This window comes from Microchirus variegatus (assembly GCF_963457635.1).
Source record: "Microchirus variegatus genome assembly, chromosome: 15".
NCBI classification, from domain to species: Eukaryota; Metazoa; Chordata; class Actinopteri; order Pleuronectiformes; family Soleidae; genus Microchirus; species Microchirus variegatus.
The window spans coordinates 830,001-848,337 of record NC_139816.1 but is presented as its reverse complement, the minus strand read 5'-3'; the positions used below and the strand labels follow the sequence as shown (position 1 = coordinate 848,337).

At 39.2% G+C, this 18,337-nt stretch overlaps 1 protein-coding gene across 1 annotated transcript in view; it reads left to right on the top strand.

The window, feature by feature from the left end:
* Positions 1–3,821: 3,821 nt before the first annotated feature.
* The window catches only part of plppr5b (phospholipid phosphatase related 5b), a gene marked incomplete at both ends in the record, with an annotated part of 83,431 nt that continues 68,915 nt past the window's right edge, over positions 3,822–18,337 (top strand). The window contains 2 exons of the mRNA XM_083901356.1: positions 3,822–3,884; positions 10,113–10,301. Of these exons, the coding sequence (XP_083757482.1) occupies positions 3,822–3,884; positions 10,113–10,301 (252 nt within the window). The remainder of the gene's footprint in view (positions 3,885–10,112; positions 10,302–18,337) is intronic.

Sequence of the window (18,337 nt, the reverse complement as noted above, 5' to 3'; positions counted from 1 at the left end):
GGAGGAAAAATGACATCTACATATAAATAAATAATAATAGTGTGAATTTAGATGAAACAATTAATTTGTATCAACTAACTTGTTAATTATTAACTAAAACATTTTTTTAAATAAAAGTTTGTATTGCCGTAGTTTATTTAGAAGTTTTATCCCAATTTTTACCAAAACTTTTTTTTTTTTTAAATATTTGTCAGATGTGATTATTTAACTTTATATTTTATTTATAAACCATTTTTATCACCTTGTTCCAGGTGTTGATTTACATTATTATTGAAGTATTTGTTTGATTTGTATTTGTTTATTTTATTTAACGCTGTGGTTTTTTTTTTTACATCTAAAAGTCAAATATTTGTATTACAGCAGTGTATTTTAATTCCCCCACAAAGATTGTGCACATTTTTAGATTTTTTATCTTAATATTTTATTTATAAACCGGTTTGTTTTATGTATTGATTCTCTGTGTCGCCAGTAGGGGGAGTTGCTAATTTTGCCAAATATTAATTGAAAGATTTTTCTGTAAGTTTGCAAATCTGGTGTCAAGTTCTCACATTTAGTTTTACAAGTGTATTTGTATTTGTGACAGAGTAGAATAAGTAGAATAGCTTTAGTAGAGCAGGTGTTTGAATGATCAATAATCATTATTATTATTGGCAGTAACAGAGGGCCCCAATATCACAATTTGCTTAGGGCCCCATGGAGGCTTGGTCCGGCCCTGCTCTGTATACATACACACATAATAGACAGGGGCGCTTCTATGGATTTCAGGTTCCTGGTCAAAAAAGTAAGTATGTGCTCCATATGAGTCCAGGGTAAACTTAACTTAAACTTAAGTTAAACTAAACCCACAGAGACAAAAGATTACAGCTGTATTTTTTAATTTATTCACACGTTAACACGACGTAAAACAGAAAAATAGTCTTTTTTGAAGCTGAAACAAACTGAAACTCATTAAAAAAGGCACTTGAATGTGTTCTTTCAGTGTGTGTTACTGTGATGAGAGAATGTGTGTAATCACACTCAGCTTTGACTCAGAGACCAACACTTACACCTCAGTGTCTGTGGACGCTTGGCCTGCAAGTGGACACCACACATACACACACACACACTCACTGTGTGTGTGTGTGTAAAATAAGAGTCTTGTTACTGCAGGTGGAAGTGATCTAGATGCTGCGTTCAGGATCCTCTCAAAGACATGGACGTGTTTTACTCTGCAACACAAACATACTGTAAGTGTTTGACATTAACATGATGATTATTGTAATAATAATAATGTGATGAAGATAAAAGAATACGGATTATGTTTCACATCTAAAAAGATGACAAAAGAAGACATTATACTTATTGATACTTTGGTAAAACAATAAAGTTTAATTCAAAACAAAAGAATTAACAAAAGATTTCCTTCAGAAACAAATTCTGTCTGACGTTTTTTTTTTTTATATATTAAAATCACATTATAAATAACATTAACATCCGGTAAAATGTATTTATATATATTTTTTATAATAATTATAATAGCTTTTATTCTAATAATAATAATAATAATAATAGTTATTATTGTTGTTGTTGCTATTGTTATTGTTTTTCTTTTTATTGTTATTATTATTATTGTTGTTGCTATTATTATTATTATTATTGTTGTTGTTTTTGTTATTATTAGTATTATTATTGTTATTATTATTGTTGTTTTTGTTATTATTAGTATTAGTATTATTATTGTTGTTGTTGCTATTGTTATTATTATTAGTATTATTATTGTTGTTGTTTTTTAAATTGTTTTTGTTATTATTATTATTATTGTTATTGCTATTATTGTGTTTGTTGTTATTTTAATATTAGTATTATTATTGTTATTTTTATTATTATAATTTTGTATTATTGTTGTTGTTTTTATTGTTTTTGTTATTATAATAGGAGGATGCTGTCTGTTCCGATGGAACGTGAAGGCATCACTCACCTCTCCTCGCCACAGACTGGTCTAAACTGCGCATGCGTGTTACCGGCGGAACCCCCGGTGTACGCAGCAGTGAGCGAACACCCGGTAGTGGGATTGAAAACAAGCGGACAAGTGTCGAGAGCTCAGCCGCAGCTGGAGCCTCAGCGACGGCAGCAGCGGACGCAGGAGTTCGCCTTCACCCTCCAGAGGAACGGCTCTGACACCTGGAGCTGTCCGAGGTACGAGGCTCTTTCCCCGGGGAAGTCCTTCAGCTCTTCAGCCTCTCTGTCTGTGGTCCACTCACTGTGACACTGAGTCAGCAGGTTAGTGATGTGTTTATATTAACACACACACACACACACACACACACACACACACACTGGTTCACATCACTTCCAAAACTACAACCCTAATTTAACCTAACTTAATTTAATTGAACTTAAATGTATAGAATAAGATGAAAGATAAAAAGTAACCTCAACCTAACACAACATGTCTTCACCTTAACATGTAATAATTTACATTACATTACAGATTTAAGTCCCCACAACATGAGGAAAACCTGGAACACACACCCACACACATTCTTGTACTTGCTGCATACTGAGGACCGGGTAAAAGTGCTGACAAAGTGAGGACCAGCATTTCCACTTTATAAATCAATACAATTACAAATATCTAGTGCTGTCAAATGTTAACGCGTCAACGGCGTCAACGTTAACGCACGACGCGTTTCCATGACGACCGACCGGGAAAAGACGCGCGTGACGTCATGTTTACGTGACTCCAGATTGTTAAAATGAGTCTCTAAAGTTAACGTTAAACTTTAAAAACAGAGGTACACATACGCAGTACACAGGTACGCTGGTTACTGTAGATTCCACTGTGGGCTAACGCTAACGGAGCTAATACAGCTAACGGAGCTAACAGGTAAACAGTGACTGGACTCCGGTGTCGTGTGACGTAAACATGACGTCACTCGCGTCTATTTCCGGTCAGTCGTCGTGGAGACGTGTCGTGCGTTTAACGCGCGTTAACCTATTGCACGGCACTACAAACATCTACTTCATGAACGACATCCGTAAAGAACTACTGGGTGCAGTACCATAACGTGTCTGCAGGTGGAGCCCCAGAGCAAAAATGTGTGTGAAACACCAGGGCTGGAAAACAAGGTTTTTGTACCAAATTGAGGAATCTGTGTTAAAAACAGAGTATAGTGATTACAATGGAAACAAAGTGAGGACCGGCCAAAATGTCCTCACTTTGTTGGTTAAAACCCTGTTCCTCAGTATGACACAAGTACAAGAACACACACACACATTCATCTCTGGTTACTCAGTAACTTAGAGTCAGTGTTTGTGTGTGTGTGTGTGTGTGTGTCACTCCATGAGCTTCATCAATAATCTGATATCAAGACAATAATCTAAACTCTAAATAAATCCATGGTTCCCCTCAGGGGGGCGCCAGAGCTTTATCTGCTCTGAAGTTGTGATGTTATAAAAATAAAAAATGATGTTTGTGCATATTTCATGTCTTTATTATTATCATCATTATTATTATTATTACCTAAAATAAATGCTCAGGATGTGAACGTGCACACACACACACACACACACACGCACGCACGCACGCACGCACGCACGCACGCACGCACGCACGCACGCACACACACACACACACACACACACACACACACACACACACACACACACACACACACACACTCTCTCTGAGTCGTTGATTAAACTTCTGTTTTATTCAAAATCACTATCACTGTTTAACTGTGTGTGTTCTCTGCAGTGTGTGTGTGTGTGTGTGTGTGTGTGTGTGTGTGTGTGTGTGTGTGTGTGTGTGTGTGTGTGTGTGTGCGCGTGCGTGAGTCATCATGCCGTCACAGCAGCTCAGCAGGAAGCAGAGGAGGAAACTGTGCACGTCACTGTCAGCGGAGGTACGTCATCACGTCTTCATTATCAGCTGTTTAACACAACACGGTGCCTTTAATAAAGACAGCGGTGCACTGACGCCATCTAGTGGCGAAACGATTGAATCACACGCTCGCTCTCTGTGTGAAAGTCTCACAGACGGTGGAGCGCAAAGCAGCGCCCTCTGGCGGCTGTTGTGGTGCAGTGCAGCCACAAAACCAGGGTTCAACCAATTTCTCATCTATGTATATACATGTATATATGTATATAATGATATAATTATGTTATTGAGGTATAAGAAACAAACTTAAGAGTTAATCAGACACTTGTGTGAAGGTTACACTCTGCACCCCCCACTCTCTCATCATAACTATTACGCTGAAATAAAAGCACTGAGGAGAGTAAATATTAAAGGTGAACTGCCAAGTTTTCTTTAAGTAGTGCTCTGTAATATCATTATTTCTTTAATTTAGTTTCCAGAGAACAAAGTCCTCCTCTGCTCTGTGACTTCATCACATTTGGACTCAGCTCATGATTTATTCATCGTTCCAAAGACGAGACGTGATCAGCGTCAGAGAGAACCGACGGCGTGTTTTCATACTCTTACTTTAGCTAAATCAAGCTTTCACTAGTTTAGAATCACATTAACATAAATGCAACACGAAACACAATAATGTTTGTACGGTTCCTGCTGAATCGAGGTTAAAGCTTGAGCGTGGGTCAGTGATGCAGGAGCAGCTCACTGTAGTTTCTCTGTGTTACACAACAGCAACAAACATGAAGGCTCATTATCGTCGTCTTCATTAACAGAGACACAGAGGGAGTGAGTGGGCAAACAGACCAATGAGCCTCGGAAGCAGGAAGGCTTGATTAGGACGTTTGATTAAGTGAAACGCTAACAACCCTGGAGAGAGTCTGGATCTGCTTTGTAATAAGGGAAATATGTAATATATATATATATATATATATATATATATATATATATATATATATATATATATATATATATATATATATATGTATATATATGTATATATATATATATATATATATATATACACATAGGGAGAGTAGGTCATTAAGTGTGCAGCAGTAATAATGAGCCTCCACACAAGATTCACACAACTCAACTCAAACACTCATATCTCACTTTGTCGAACTGTAAATATGAGATTTGTGTTAGCGTTAGAGTGCTTGCGGAGCGCTGTGCAAATAGCCACTAGCTAGCTAGCTAGTTAGCTAGCTGCTTTCTTAAATGGTCACTTATTTTCTGACATTAGTGTTCAAAGCTCAACGGTCCTGTGGATGTATATCAAATGTATTCCAACACATTTCGACATTGTAACGTGCTTATTTGCGAAAATATATTACAACGAAATTGTTCCTCGGCAGACGGAGTGGCCGACCATCTTTGTTGAAAAATATCAGCCGGCTCGCTGAATTCGCAAAGCATCGTGGGTAATTTCATCCTCCACTTGGTTTTAAGCCCACGTCAGAGCTCACTACAATTTTGAGGGTTGATTGTAAGAGGAAAAAATCAAATTTCCCCAACGCACAAAATGTAGGGTTAGGGCAAAAATGTAGGGATAGGACAAAAATGTAGGGATAGGGCAAAAATGTAGGGTTAGGACAAAGATGTAGGGATAGGGCAAAAATGTAGGGTTAGGACAAAGATGTAGGGATAGGGCAAAAATGTAGGGTTAGGACAAAGATGTAGGGATAGGGCAAAAATGTAGGGATAGGACAAAAATGTAGGGATAGGGCAAAAATGTAGGGTTAGGACAAAGATGTAGGGATAGGGCAAAAATGTAGGGATAGGGCAAAAATGTAGGGATAGGGCAAAGATGTAGGGATAGGACAAAAATGTAGGGACAGGGCAAAAATGTAGGGATAGGGCAAAAATGTAGGGATAGGGCAAAGATGTAGGGTTAGGACAAAGATGTAGGGATAGGACAAAAATGTAGGGATAGGGCAAAAATGTAGGGATAGGGCAAAAATGTAGGGATAGGGCAAAGATGTAGGGTTAGGACAAAGATGTAGGGATAGGACAAACATGTAGGGTTAGGACAAAGATGTAGGGTTAGGGGAGGTATTGGGACGGGGCCATAGACATAGATTTCAGAGTAAAAGTCTTTGTTTTCATACGGCTTGATCGATAAACTTCACAATAAAACTTATTTTTGACGCAAAATAAATCTTCATTCTTAAATGAAGTCAACAATAATAATAATAATAATAACCAACGCTCTGGTGTGTACAGCTGTAGTCTCTCCTCTCATTATAATGTCATGTGAACAGATGCATGTTACACTCAGTGTTTACCTCTGTGATCATTGACTCTATATGTGGGTCACTGTGATGCTCGAGGCACAGCAACGTCGTAATGAAACCACATTTCTAAGCATTTCTTCTTTTTCAACCACAGCGCGACTAAATATAGATTCTCCATCAGCCGTTTGTGTTCTGTGTTCTGTGTTCTGTGTTCTGTGTTCTGTGTTCTATGTTCTGTGTTCTGTGTTCTGTGGATGCGTCTTCAGCTCTGTGTGTTTTCACGCAGTCTCACAGGGAAACTGAGTCCATTAGAGGCTGTTTCCTCTGTTCACGGCACATGATAGAGTTACAACATCGCCGAGAAGGAACTTGATAGTTCACACTCTTAGAAATAAAAGTGCTAAGTAGAACAATATAAGGTTCTTCGGCTTGTCCTCATAGGAGAACCCATTTTTTCCTCCAGGTAAAACCTTTTTATAAAGGTTCTTTAAAACCCTTTATTCAGGAAAGGGGTTTTAAAGGGTTCTCTGGATCAAAAAGGTTCTTACTGGAACCATTGGTGTTACTAAGAACCCTTGAAAAACCCTCTGTTTTTAAAGTTTAGCGTCACTTCACAGACTTATTTTAACAATCTGAATTCACGTAAACATGACGTCACAAGCGTCTTTATCCAGTCAGTCGTCATGGAAACGCTTTGTGTTTCACATGTGCTTAAAGCAGGGATTTAGCTTCCCCTTCAAAATAAAATAAAGCACAGAACTGACGATCAGCGGACAGATTTGATTTGCTAAATAATATTTAATCTGCACTAAAAAGAAGGAATCAGAGAGAAGACGCAGCAGAACAAGGACCAACATCGGAGAAGCTGAATTCGCCGCTTTCTCTACTCGACAGGTAAATACTTTTATATATATTATATATATATTTATCTTCTCTAAAACAGGAAATAGATTCATGTCACCACAGTTTCCTTCACTTTCTCTGCAGATTTCCTCTCCATCTCCATCGTCCCTGAGGCTCAGCCTGCAGCGTCTGTGAGGCACATTCACCTCAACCTCAAGTGTTCAGAAAATACACTATTTTAATGATGTCATGTGAGTATTATGGGCTGTCGTAGGTTTGTGGGTTTGTTTGCGGCCAATTTGTCTCAATTTGTTTTCTTGAATGTTTTAATCCATGTGAATCTGTTTTGGGGGATTTATTATGTTTAACTTTCTGAAATAGTCATGACTCATGTGTCAGTGTTTGATTTGTCTTCACTGTAATTAACATGGGTTCAACTTTTGTGGAGAAAATAAAGAACGTCCCGTCTTTACTTGCTGCGTGGTCCTTTCACTTCCTGTCACGGCAGCTTTAACACACATCAAAAAAACACTTGATTTATGTCCACAGTTTAGTGGAAACAGTGAAAGGACCAGAGGATCATAGAAATAAATATGACTTTATAAGCAATGGCAGTTGTTTGTGTTTAAAATCCAACAATTTAGAAATTTAATAAGAAGAATAAGAAGTTGTGCTTATTAAGAATGACAGAGAGTTAAACAGCAAACACCGGAGGTTTACTGTAATGACAGCGTGAGAGAGTAATGACAGCTATTATTCACTGCTGTCTATCCGTCCTCCGTCTGTCCACCTGATTCTGTCTGTCCATCCGTCCTCTGTCTGTCCATCCATCCTCTGTCTGTCCTCCACCTCTAACACCAGTGGACAAACCTCTGTAGAAACACAACACTGTGAGACTGTGAAGTACGAAGTGAACGATGAGGCGTCAATGATTCGTTCAGGGGGAAAAATGGGGTCAGTGCTGCAATAAGTCACATTAATATATGGAAAAATACATCCTATATAAATAACTACAGAGTCATTAGGAACATTAGAGATCTGTTGTGAGGAGGAGGAGGAGGAGGAGGAGGAAGAGGAGGAGGAGGAGGGTTACCCAGCAGGGGAATAAAAAAAAATACTCTCAGAAATATGAAATATGTATTAAAGCTTAAGACTGGAGCTGCTGAATGAGTCCAACACAACAATACTGTATAATATACTGTAAATACACTTTAAAATAACATATAATCTACTGTTTATGATCTGATTTATGTGATCATATAAAATACACTTGTTATTCACCTTTAATTCAGATAAAACCTGGATCTTTAGAGTTAAATGAAGGACATTTACACGTGTTAGAAACAGTGAAATTGTGCTCCAACACAAATAATTAGTCTTAAAATTAAAAACGTGTTTTTATTAAATATAATTTTGTCTGTTCCGTGTATTTTTTAATCCATATATGTAAATATTAACTCTTGGACCTCATCCTCTCAGTAAAAATACATTCATAGATATAAATACAGCTGTCAATCACACAGCGTCTTCATCGTCTGTTTCCCTCTGAATGAGAAACATAATTTACACAAATGTCCGTCGTGTTTCATTAAGAATATTTTACCACCTGTGATTGAGTTTAACGACGTTATAAATCAAGTCCAAAACAAACGGACGTGGATTTTCATTCAAACAGAATCTTATTATCGTTCTGACCATGAAATCAGTGCAGAAGAGAGGATTTAGAGCCTGAATTCAGTCTGACTGTGTGTTTGTGTTGTAGTTGTTGTTGTTGTTGTTTTCTTCTTCCTCTGGTGTTTCTGTGTCAGAGCCTTTGCGCTGTGACGACTTTAGTGGATAACGATCCTCGACACTGTGACAACACAAGTGTTGTTGTTGTGTATTTTTAGAACCCAGTGTTGGAGCTGGAGGGGTCGACAGTATTTAGAAAGTACATAAATACACTTCATTAAGGCGGAGTTAGAGCGCCACCATCTGTTGACTCTTTTAAAGAGACTTTGTCCTCTCATCACTTTTAAAACACACGTTTACCACAGTGAGGCGTTTTATTGTTCTGTTTATTTGTTTCGACAGTATTTTTATTATTCTTTTATTGTTTGTTCTCAGGTCATTAGATCACATGTTTATCTCTGACGTTCAGCGCTTTGTTTCAGCCAGTGTTGTTTTTAAAGTGCGTTATATTAGTATTAGATATTTTTTACTAAGTTTATATAGTTTTTTTTCAGTTATTTACAGTATTTTATTGTTCTTTACGTTTATATTTTCACATACTTTTTAATGACAAGGTTTGTCCATGTTATTTCATTCATTTTGAAAAAAAAAAATATATATATATATTTTGAACTCATACATTTTTCGTTGGTGTCAGATTATTTAAACCAGGGGTTCTCAAAGTTTTGATACCTGAGGGTCAATTTAGGAACCCAACATTGGACTGAGGGCCGCCAAAGGAAAAAAAACCCAGAAATAAATCCCGTTAATAATCCTGGATTAAAACTATCAACTGTAATTCATCGAGGGGCCGCCAGAAATGTTTCTGCGGGCCGCCATTGGCCCCCGGACAGCACTTTGAGAACCAATGATTTATAATGGTGATGAACACTGGTTGGAAGGAAGGGCCCCCAGGGAATTTTTGCTTAGGGCCCCTGCAGACTCTAGAAATGCCTCTGTTCTGATGTCATTCTGCCTTCTTGTGTTCCCACAAGCTGCGTAAAAGCTGCGTAAAAACTGCGTAAAAGCTGCGTAAAAGCTCTCCCACTCTCTCTCTCTCTCCCTCTCCCTCCCTCTCTCTCTCTCTCTCTCTCACACTCACTCACTCACACACACACACACACACACACACACACACAGTCAGAGCAGAGCTGTAGTGATCGTCTCAGAGAGCGGAGCTTCTGTGTCTGTGCAGCCGCGCTGTCAGCGGTCATGAGCCGGTCAGCGGCCGTCAGCAGCTCCGGAGAGGAGGAGGAGGAGGCCGGGTCATAAAGAGAGAGGGAGAAAGAGAGGAGGAGGTGAAGGAGGAGGAGGCTGGTTCATAAAGAGAGGGAGAAAGAGAGGAGGAGGAGGAGGTGAAGGAGACTCGAGGCTCGCTTCTAATTCAATGTCTGTCGCTCTCCTCCGTCTGCGTCATGCTGTACTTCCAGCTGGTGATCATGGCCGGGACCGTCATGCTCGCGTACTACTTCGAGTACACGGACACGTTCAGCGTGCACGTGCAGGGCTTCTTCTGCTACGACACGTCGCTCACCAAACCTTACCTGGGTCCCGAGGACAGCAGCGCCGTCCCGCCCGTGCTGCTCTACGCTGTGGTGGCCGGACTGCCCACGCTGCTGGTGAGTACACCGGCGCACCGCCGTATACACATATATATATATATATATATAAATACATATAAATATATATATATACGCACCTGCACACGCACATGCACCACATGAACCAGAACCAGGTCCACACACACACACACACACACACACACACACACACACACACACACACACACACACACACACACGCACACACACACACAGTCAGACCAGAATAATAATAAATAAATAATCAGATAATTATAATAATAAAAAACTCTTCATCATTAAATATGCTTATTTTTGCAAAATTTTCACCAACACTGATTCATTCTGCTCAGTCACTGTAGCATTATTTATTTTCATTCAAATATATATTTGATCAAATCACGTTTTTAAATTAAATGACCTGTTAAACATGCATTTTATTCTGTATTATTGTTATTTAACATCCACACACGTGGTCTCACTCCTTATAACTAAAACGTATTTATTCTAATTGTAATATTTTATCAGATAGAGGGTAAAAAAGAATAAAAGCTAAATAATCATCATCACGTGTCAGTGATCAGCTGTGATGATGATGATGATGATGATGGTTGGCATCAGTCATATATATATATATATATACATATATATATATATATATATATATATATATATATACATATATATATATATATATATATGACTGATATATATATATATATATATATGACTGATATATATATGTATATATATATATATATATATATATATGTATATATGTATATATATATATATATATATATATATATATATACAGCATTTTTGGTTAAAGGTAATTTATCAAACACTTTTGTTTATTATGAAACATGTTCGTAAATGTGAATATTTTCTGGTTTCTCTGCTCCACATGACAAATAAATACATTTAAATAAATATAAATAAATAAATAAATACATAATAAATGGACATATTTAATGACTTCTAACTGATAACTGTTTCCAGCTGCTGATGATGTCATTGATGATGTCATTGATGATGTCATTGATTCCAGCTGTTATTCCAGCTCTTCTTCCTCCTGTGACTGCAGCCTCTTCACTACACACACGCACACGCACACGCACACGCACACACACACACACACACGCACACACACACACACCGACAAACTGTCATGTCACACACTCAGGCAGAAGCAGTCGCACACAGACACGCTCGTGTCAGGATGAAGTGTGTGTGTGTGTGTGTGTGTGTGTGTGTTTTCTCTGCACTCAGCTTCTTTGGATGCTGCTGCTAAAGCAGGTGATGTCTGCTGCCACGTCAGCGTGTGACTGACAGCTTTGACTCTGTAGAAATATACATGTGTGTGTGTGTGTGTGTTCTTGTACTTGTTGCACACCAGTGAGGACCAGTGAGTGTTTTTAACCAACAAAGTGAGGACATTTTAACAAAGTGTTGACATTTTGTCCGGTCCTCACTTTGTTTTAATTGAAATCACTTCCTGAGGTCGTAAACATGTTATACTCTTGAGCTCCTCGATTTGTTACAAAAACCATGTTTTCCAGCCGTGGTGTTTCACACACTTTTTGCTCTGGGGCTCCACCTGCAGACATTTCATGGTACTGCACCCAGTAGTTCTTTATAGATGTCATTCATGAAGTAGATATTTGTAATTGTGTTGATTTATAGCTCTTAACAAAATCAAGACTGTTAAAAAGTCAAGAAACAGGCAACAGTAGAGTGAATAATTACAGATAATAACTATATATATATATGTAACTATATCACGACACACAGTCAGTTTGAATAATAATGATCTCCCACACAACATCTTCTTTAATGACCTTTGACACCGAGTGTATTTAGCTCTGCTGACGCCCACTCACATCGTTCTGTCTTTACTGAGAGACGATGTTTACCAGAACATAACAGGGTCTACAGTGGACACTGCACTCTTAGAAACAAGGGTTCTAATAGGGTTCTTCTACAAGGGCTGAGGTTCTACCTGGAACCATTTGCTTACTTTCCTGAAGAAAGGGTTTTTCAAGGGTTCTTGGTAACACGAATGGTTCCAGTAAGAACCATTTTGATCCAGAGAACCCTTTAAAACCCGGACAAGCCGAAGAACCTTATATGGTTCTACTTAGCACTAGTGCTGTCAAACGTTAACGGCAGTTAACGGCGTCAACGTTAAGGCACGACACGTTTCCATGACGACTGACCGGATAAAGACGCGCGTGACGTCATGTTTACTCGACTCCCGATTGTTAAAATGAGTCTCTGAAGTTAACGCTAAACTTTAAAAACAGACTCACACATACGCAGTACACACTAACTCGTACGCTAACATTATTTGCTCTTTTCATTTAGTAAACAGACCGCTCCAGTTCCACTGTAGGCTAACGCTAACGGCGCTAAAAGGAGCTAACGCAGCTAACGCAGCTAATGGCGCTAACTGGTAATCGCTGCCTGGACTCAGGTGTCGCGGCACGTAAAACATGACGCCACGCGCGTCTTTTTCCGGTCAGTCGTCATGGAAACGTGTCATGCGTTAACCTATTGCACAGCACTACTTAGCACTTTTATTTCTCAGAGTGTACACTTCCTTCCTTCCTTGTTTCCTTGCTTCCTTGCTTCCTTCCTATCTGCAGTGAGTGCCTGTGTTGTTCCCTCAGTGACTGATGCTTGGCGTTGGTTTCACTTGCTCTTCATTAGCTCTGCCGATTTCCAGCCTATTGTGCAGTGAAGTTATAAAACGTAGCCAAAGAGGTGTCCACTAAATCTGAGCCTATTAAAAAAAGAGTCCTTAATCTGGATGATGATGATGATGATGATGATGATGATGATGCTGCTGTGACTCAGTTTTCTTCTTTAGTAAAATGAAGTCTTTGTGCGTGAGTGTGTGAGTCATGAAGCTGGACGTTAAGTACTAACCTTTAGTTGAAAGGTCACAGTGTTGACTGGTTTTCTTTAAGAATTTGGATGAATTCAGCAGCCGTGACTCTGTTTTTCTTTCTTTCTTTCTCAACATTTTCACTTGGAACAAAAGTGAGGCGTCTGTGTGTCGACGTGTTTAGAGAAATCTGACAAGAAAATGGACGAAGGTGTCACTTTACCATTGCAGCTCACTGGCAGCCATGTTTTCATTAAGTGTCAGTGCCTCATACAAACATTTAATCCCAGTTATAGACTCAGTGTAATCCAAAGACTGTCTGTTTGTATTCTGAAGCGAGGTTAGAGTTTCTGTGAGATATAAAGCTCCCATTGACCTGAAGTTTTTTAGTGTGTATCTGCGTCATTACCTTGTTTATGAAGCCCTGAAGCTTCTAAACAAACAGTTCTAAACAAAACAGTTCGCTGTGTTTTATTGTAATCTCAGGCTCAGCGAGATCTCTGAAAAAACCCGGTCCGGTTACGTAAACAGCGGTTCTCCTGAACAGCAGATCCTCCTGCTCCGGGCACTAGTCCGGGCACATCCGGTTGCGTACATTGAACCGCAGAAGAAGAATAACGTCCGTTGTGGAGGTGTTTCACGAGCGACAGTGTCTTCTGACTCTGGGTCTGACTCCGGGTCAAAGGTCGTCAAAGGGACTGAGGCGGGGAGTCGTGAAGAAGCTATTTTTAAACACTGTTAAAACAATGTTTTGATAATGAGGAGCAGTGCATCCACTGTTCCAGAGGGGGGAGCTGTGCTTCTGAGAGCGGATGTGCTGGATAGTACTGGCCAATCACAAGACTCTGTCTTCCGGGTTGAGAGAGTTGAGTCTGAAATATCGCGGCTGGGAAACAGCGTCAGAAAAGAGGATTTCTATCGGCTCGTTTACAGCAACTAGGAGGTTTTTGAGCATAAAAACAAGCTAATGTATGTAAGTAGACCTCCATAACTAACATATGTGCAACAGGACCACTCTATGTGAGCTTTAAAATCCAGGAAATCGTTTCGATTAAACAGGTGTGTGTGTTGCTCCTGTGTGGGTCAGGACTGAAGCGACTTGTTTGTTTTTGTGTGTGATGGATGCATCTCTGCACAGACGGTGAAGCCACTTGTTGCTCCGTCGTTCACGCTAAAGACTGGACTTTAATAAGAGTGTGATTTGTTGGCAGAGTTATAGAGAGACGGCCGCAGGGAGCGAGCGCTCGCATAATCCAGTTAATCTATGCAGACGTTCATAAATCAGTGCAGCGTCTCAGTCTCTGAGTCACAGTCGGACAGAAATGTGTGAGCTTTGTTTAAGTGTGTGGTGACATATAATCAGCAGATTGGTTTTGTCCAATTAGAGCCACTTCATAACAGTCTTGGCTAATAAAAATGTGCACTGAACACATCTTAAAGAGTGCGTTCACTGACTTTTCTGTCTGCAAACTCAAAGTTTGTTTAACTGTTGTAAACTGCTCACTAACCCTGCACCAAAATCCATAAAGAAAACCAATGAAAAAGACAGATAGAGGTTTAGAAACGGTGGTTTTCGGTTGTCTAAAGTGGCAAAAATATTCTTTACATAGTGTAGACTCAGGCTTTGGTTTAAAAGTAATGATTTCTTTTAAGATCAGATTTTTTAAATGGCTAAAATCAGTGTTTCCTTGTTCTTGAAGAATAAGCGACAGTGTTTCCTTGTTTCTCGGCTGCAGCCTTTTAAGTTTTTTAGCAGCAAATCTATCAGGAGATGCTGTTTCTTCACTTTGTGCCGTCACAGTCGATATGACTCACACCCACAACACTCTCTCTTTTTCTGAAGATCCATTCATGATCACAAACAGATGAATAACAATGAGTGTTTCCTGTTATGGTTCAGTCAGAGTTATAAAAGCGTCCTTTCATAACACACTCAGAATTACATGAAGAGCTCGTTGGTTCCTCAGTATCAGATGAATGTGTTGTTGTGTCTTCTGTGATGATGAAGACAGAAGGTTTTCTTCCTCTTCTTCCTCTGAAGACTCTCACTGTCTTACACTTCTTTGGCTCTCACTCTTCTTCACGAGGGTTTTCTTCCCAAGAATGAAAGTGTCATAAAGACGGATGTGAGCGTGTTGGCAAAGAGCCTCTTCAGTGACTGAGAGGGAAATGTGAAATCTGTGTTCTCACGTCCAGACCATCGTCCTGTGATACACTGATTTACTTCTGTTTGTTTTCTTTTCACATGAATATTTTACCATTTACTTACAAATGATTCATGCAAGAAAGATTTGTATGAGTAGATTCAGTAAGTGGCGTGTACCAGTCCTCTAAAGTGACACTCCTTTTGTTGTTTTTTATATATATATATATATATATATATATATATATACATATATATATATATATATATATATATATATATTTGGTTGTTGAAGACAGGGAACTCACTCTGCTTCACCAAAGTCCACAGAGGAGCTGGTATTACAAACCCTAAATATAAATGCATGCCCCCCGAAAGCATGAAACATTATTCTATAGGATAAAAGATCAAGTAGAGTTATCTACACTCTTAGAAATAAAAGTGCTAAGTAGAACCATATACGGTTCTTCGGCTTGTCCTCATAGGAGAACCCTTTTGGAGGGTTCCATCAAGAACCCTTTTAAAACCCCTTTATTCAGGAAAGGGGTTTTAAAGGGTTCTCTGGATCAAAATGGTTCTTACTGGAACCATTAGTGTTACCAAGAACCCTTGAAAAACAAATGGTTCCAGGTAGAACCTCAGCCCTTGTAGAAGAACCCTTTTGAAACCCTTATATATAAAAGTCAACCAGTGTGACAACAACCAGCATTCAGCTCTGGCATACACACTTAGAAATAAAAGTGCTAAGTAGAACCATATAAGGTTCTTCAGCTTGTCCTCATAGGAGAACCCTTTTTGACTCCAGGTAGAACCTTTTTATAAATGTTCCACCTGGAACCCTTTTGGAGGGTTCCACCAAGATTCTGTTTAAATTGCTTGATTCAGGAAAGGGGTTTTAAAGGGTTCTCTGGATCAAAATGGTTTCTTACTGGAATCATTAGTGTTACCAAGAACCCTTGAAAAACCCTTTCCTGAAGAAGGTTTCAGGTAGAACCTCAGCCCTTGTAGAAAAACCCTTATTTCTCAGAGTGTACATATACAACTATCATACACAACAAATTCTGAATTTACGAGCGGTCACGTCCAACAGCGACGTTTATCCTCCACGTCCTTCAAAAATCCACTTCAGCTCCTGCACAGAGATCAGATCAGTCCATGTTTAAAAGTGACTGATCATCATCATCATCGTCTTTAGAACAGAACGATCGACAGATCGAGGAGGAACTCGGCCCGGAGTAGTTTTAGATGGACATTTAGCAAATCTGACATAATCCAGCAGAGGTAAAATATCACACACTTTCTTGTCTTGTCTCTAAAAAACAAAGCCTGGATTTGAACAGACTGGATTTCAAGGCAGACGTGGATGAAAACCTCCTGTGTGTAAAATCAAGGACAAACAAACTGATTCAGATTGAGAGTCTGACCTTCACAATAAGAGAAGCTGTCAGAACCAAACACACACAGACGTCACTCTTTCACCTGCTGAATGTTCAGCGTCGTCATCGCAGCTTCTTTTCTGACTCGGTCTTTTAGTTTGGAGGGAAAATCATCAGCCTGTGATGGTGAAAACAGAGTAAACACAGGACTGACATCCAGACGACACCAAAGTGCATTTGTTTTAAACGGCGTCTATAACAGCGATCAGCTGACAGATCCACTGTGAGCTCTGCGGCGTAAAAGGAGGTGAAGCGTGTCGTTTATAATGAGTTGATAGAGAAGAGTGTTTGTCACAGCAGGTTATTTCCTCCTCTCTCACTCACTTCATTACAGGCAACAACACATCCTGCTGTTCCATCTGTGGCCTGTAGATGATGAAAGACTCACTTTGCTTTGGGAACGAAGAACAGGAAACTGACAGAGACGACGTCACAGAGACTGAAATCATTCTCACAGCTGGAGCTGCATTTAAACGCTGTGAAAATAAAGCTCTAAATCCGTTCAACTTATATCTCAATATATGTACGTTAGTGGAGTTTAATATCAACGGTTTCCCCTATTAGTAATATTCATAATATGAAATTCACTGCACTCTTAGAAATAAGGGTTCCAAAAGGGTCCTTCTACAAGGGCTGAGGTTCTACCTGGAACCACTTCCTTTCAAGGGTTCTTGGTAACACTAATGGTTCCAGTAAGAACCATTTTGATCCAGAGAACCCTTTAAAACCCCTTTCCTGAATCAAGCAATTTAAACAGGTTCTTGGTGGAACCCACCAAAAGGGTTCCAGGTGGAGCATTTATAAAAAGGTTCTACCTGGAGTCAAAAAGGGTTCTCCTATGAGGACAAGCCTAGGAACCTTATATGGTTCTACTTAGCACTTTTATTTAAGTGTGTATGCCATAGCTGAATGCTGGTTGTTGTCACACTGGTTGACTTTTATATATAAAGGTTCCAAAAGGTTTCTTCTACAAGGGCTGAGGTTCTATGTGGAACCATTGGTTTTTCAAGGGTTCTTGGTAACACTGATGGTTCCAATAAGAACCATTTTGATCCGGAGAAACTTTAAAACCCCTTTCCTGAATAAAGGGTTCTTCAATGGTTCTTGGTGGAACCCTCCAAAAGGGTTCTCCTATGAGGACAAGCTGAAGAACCTTATATGGTTCTACTTAGCACTTTTATTTCTAAGAGTGTATCATCAAGTTATTGTTTGTGATATTTGTCAGTGAAATCAGATTTTTTCCTTTCTTTATCCTGTCCTTTTTGGTTCCAGGTAGAACCTTTTTATAAAGGTTCCACCTGTAACCCTTTTGGAGGGTTCCACCAAGAACCCTTTAAAAACCTTTTATTCTGGAAAGGGGTTTTAAAGGGTTCTCTGGATCAAAATGGTTCTTACTGGAACCATTAGTGTTACCAAGAACCCTTGAAAAACCCTTTGTTCAGGAAAGGGTTTTATCAGAAGCAAATGGTTCCAGGTAGAACCTCAGCCTTTGTAGAAAACCCCTATTTTCTAAGAGTGTATTTTATAGTTCTAGAGTATATTTTACAGAAAGTGTTGCCAAGTTCTCCTGGTTTGTTGGAGGAGGTCGATGTGATGAGGCCAGATA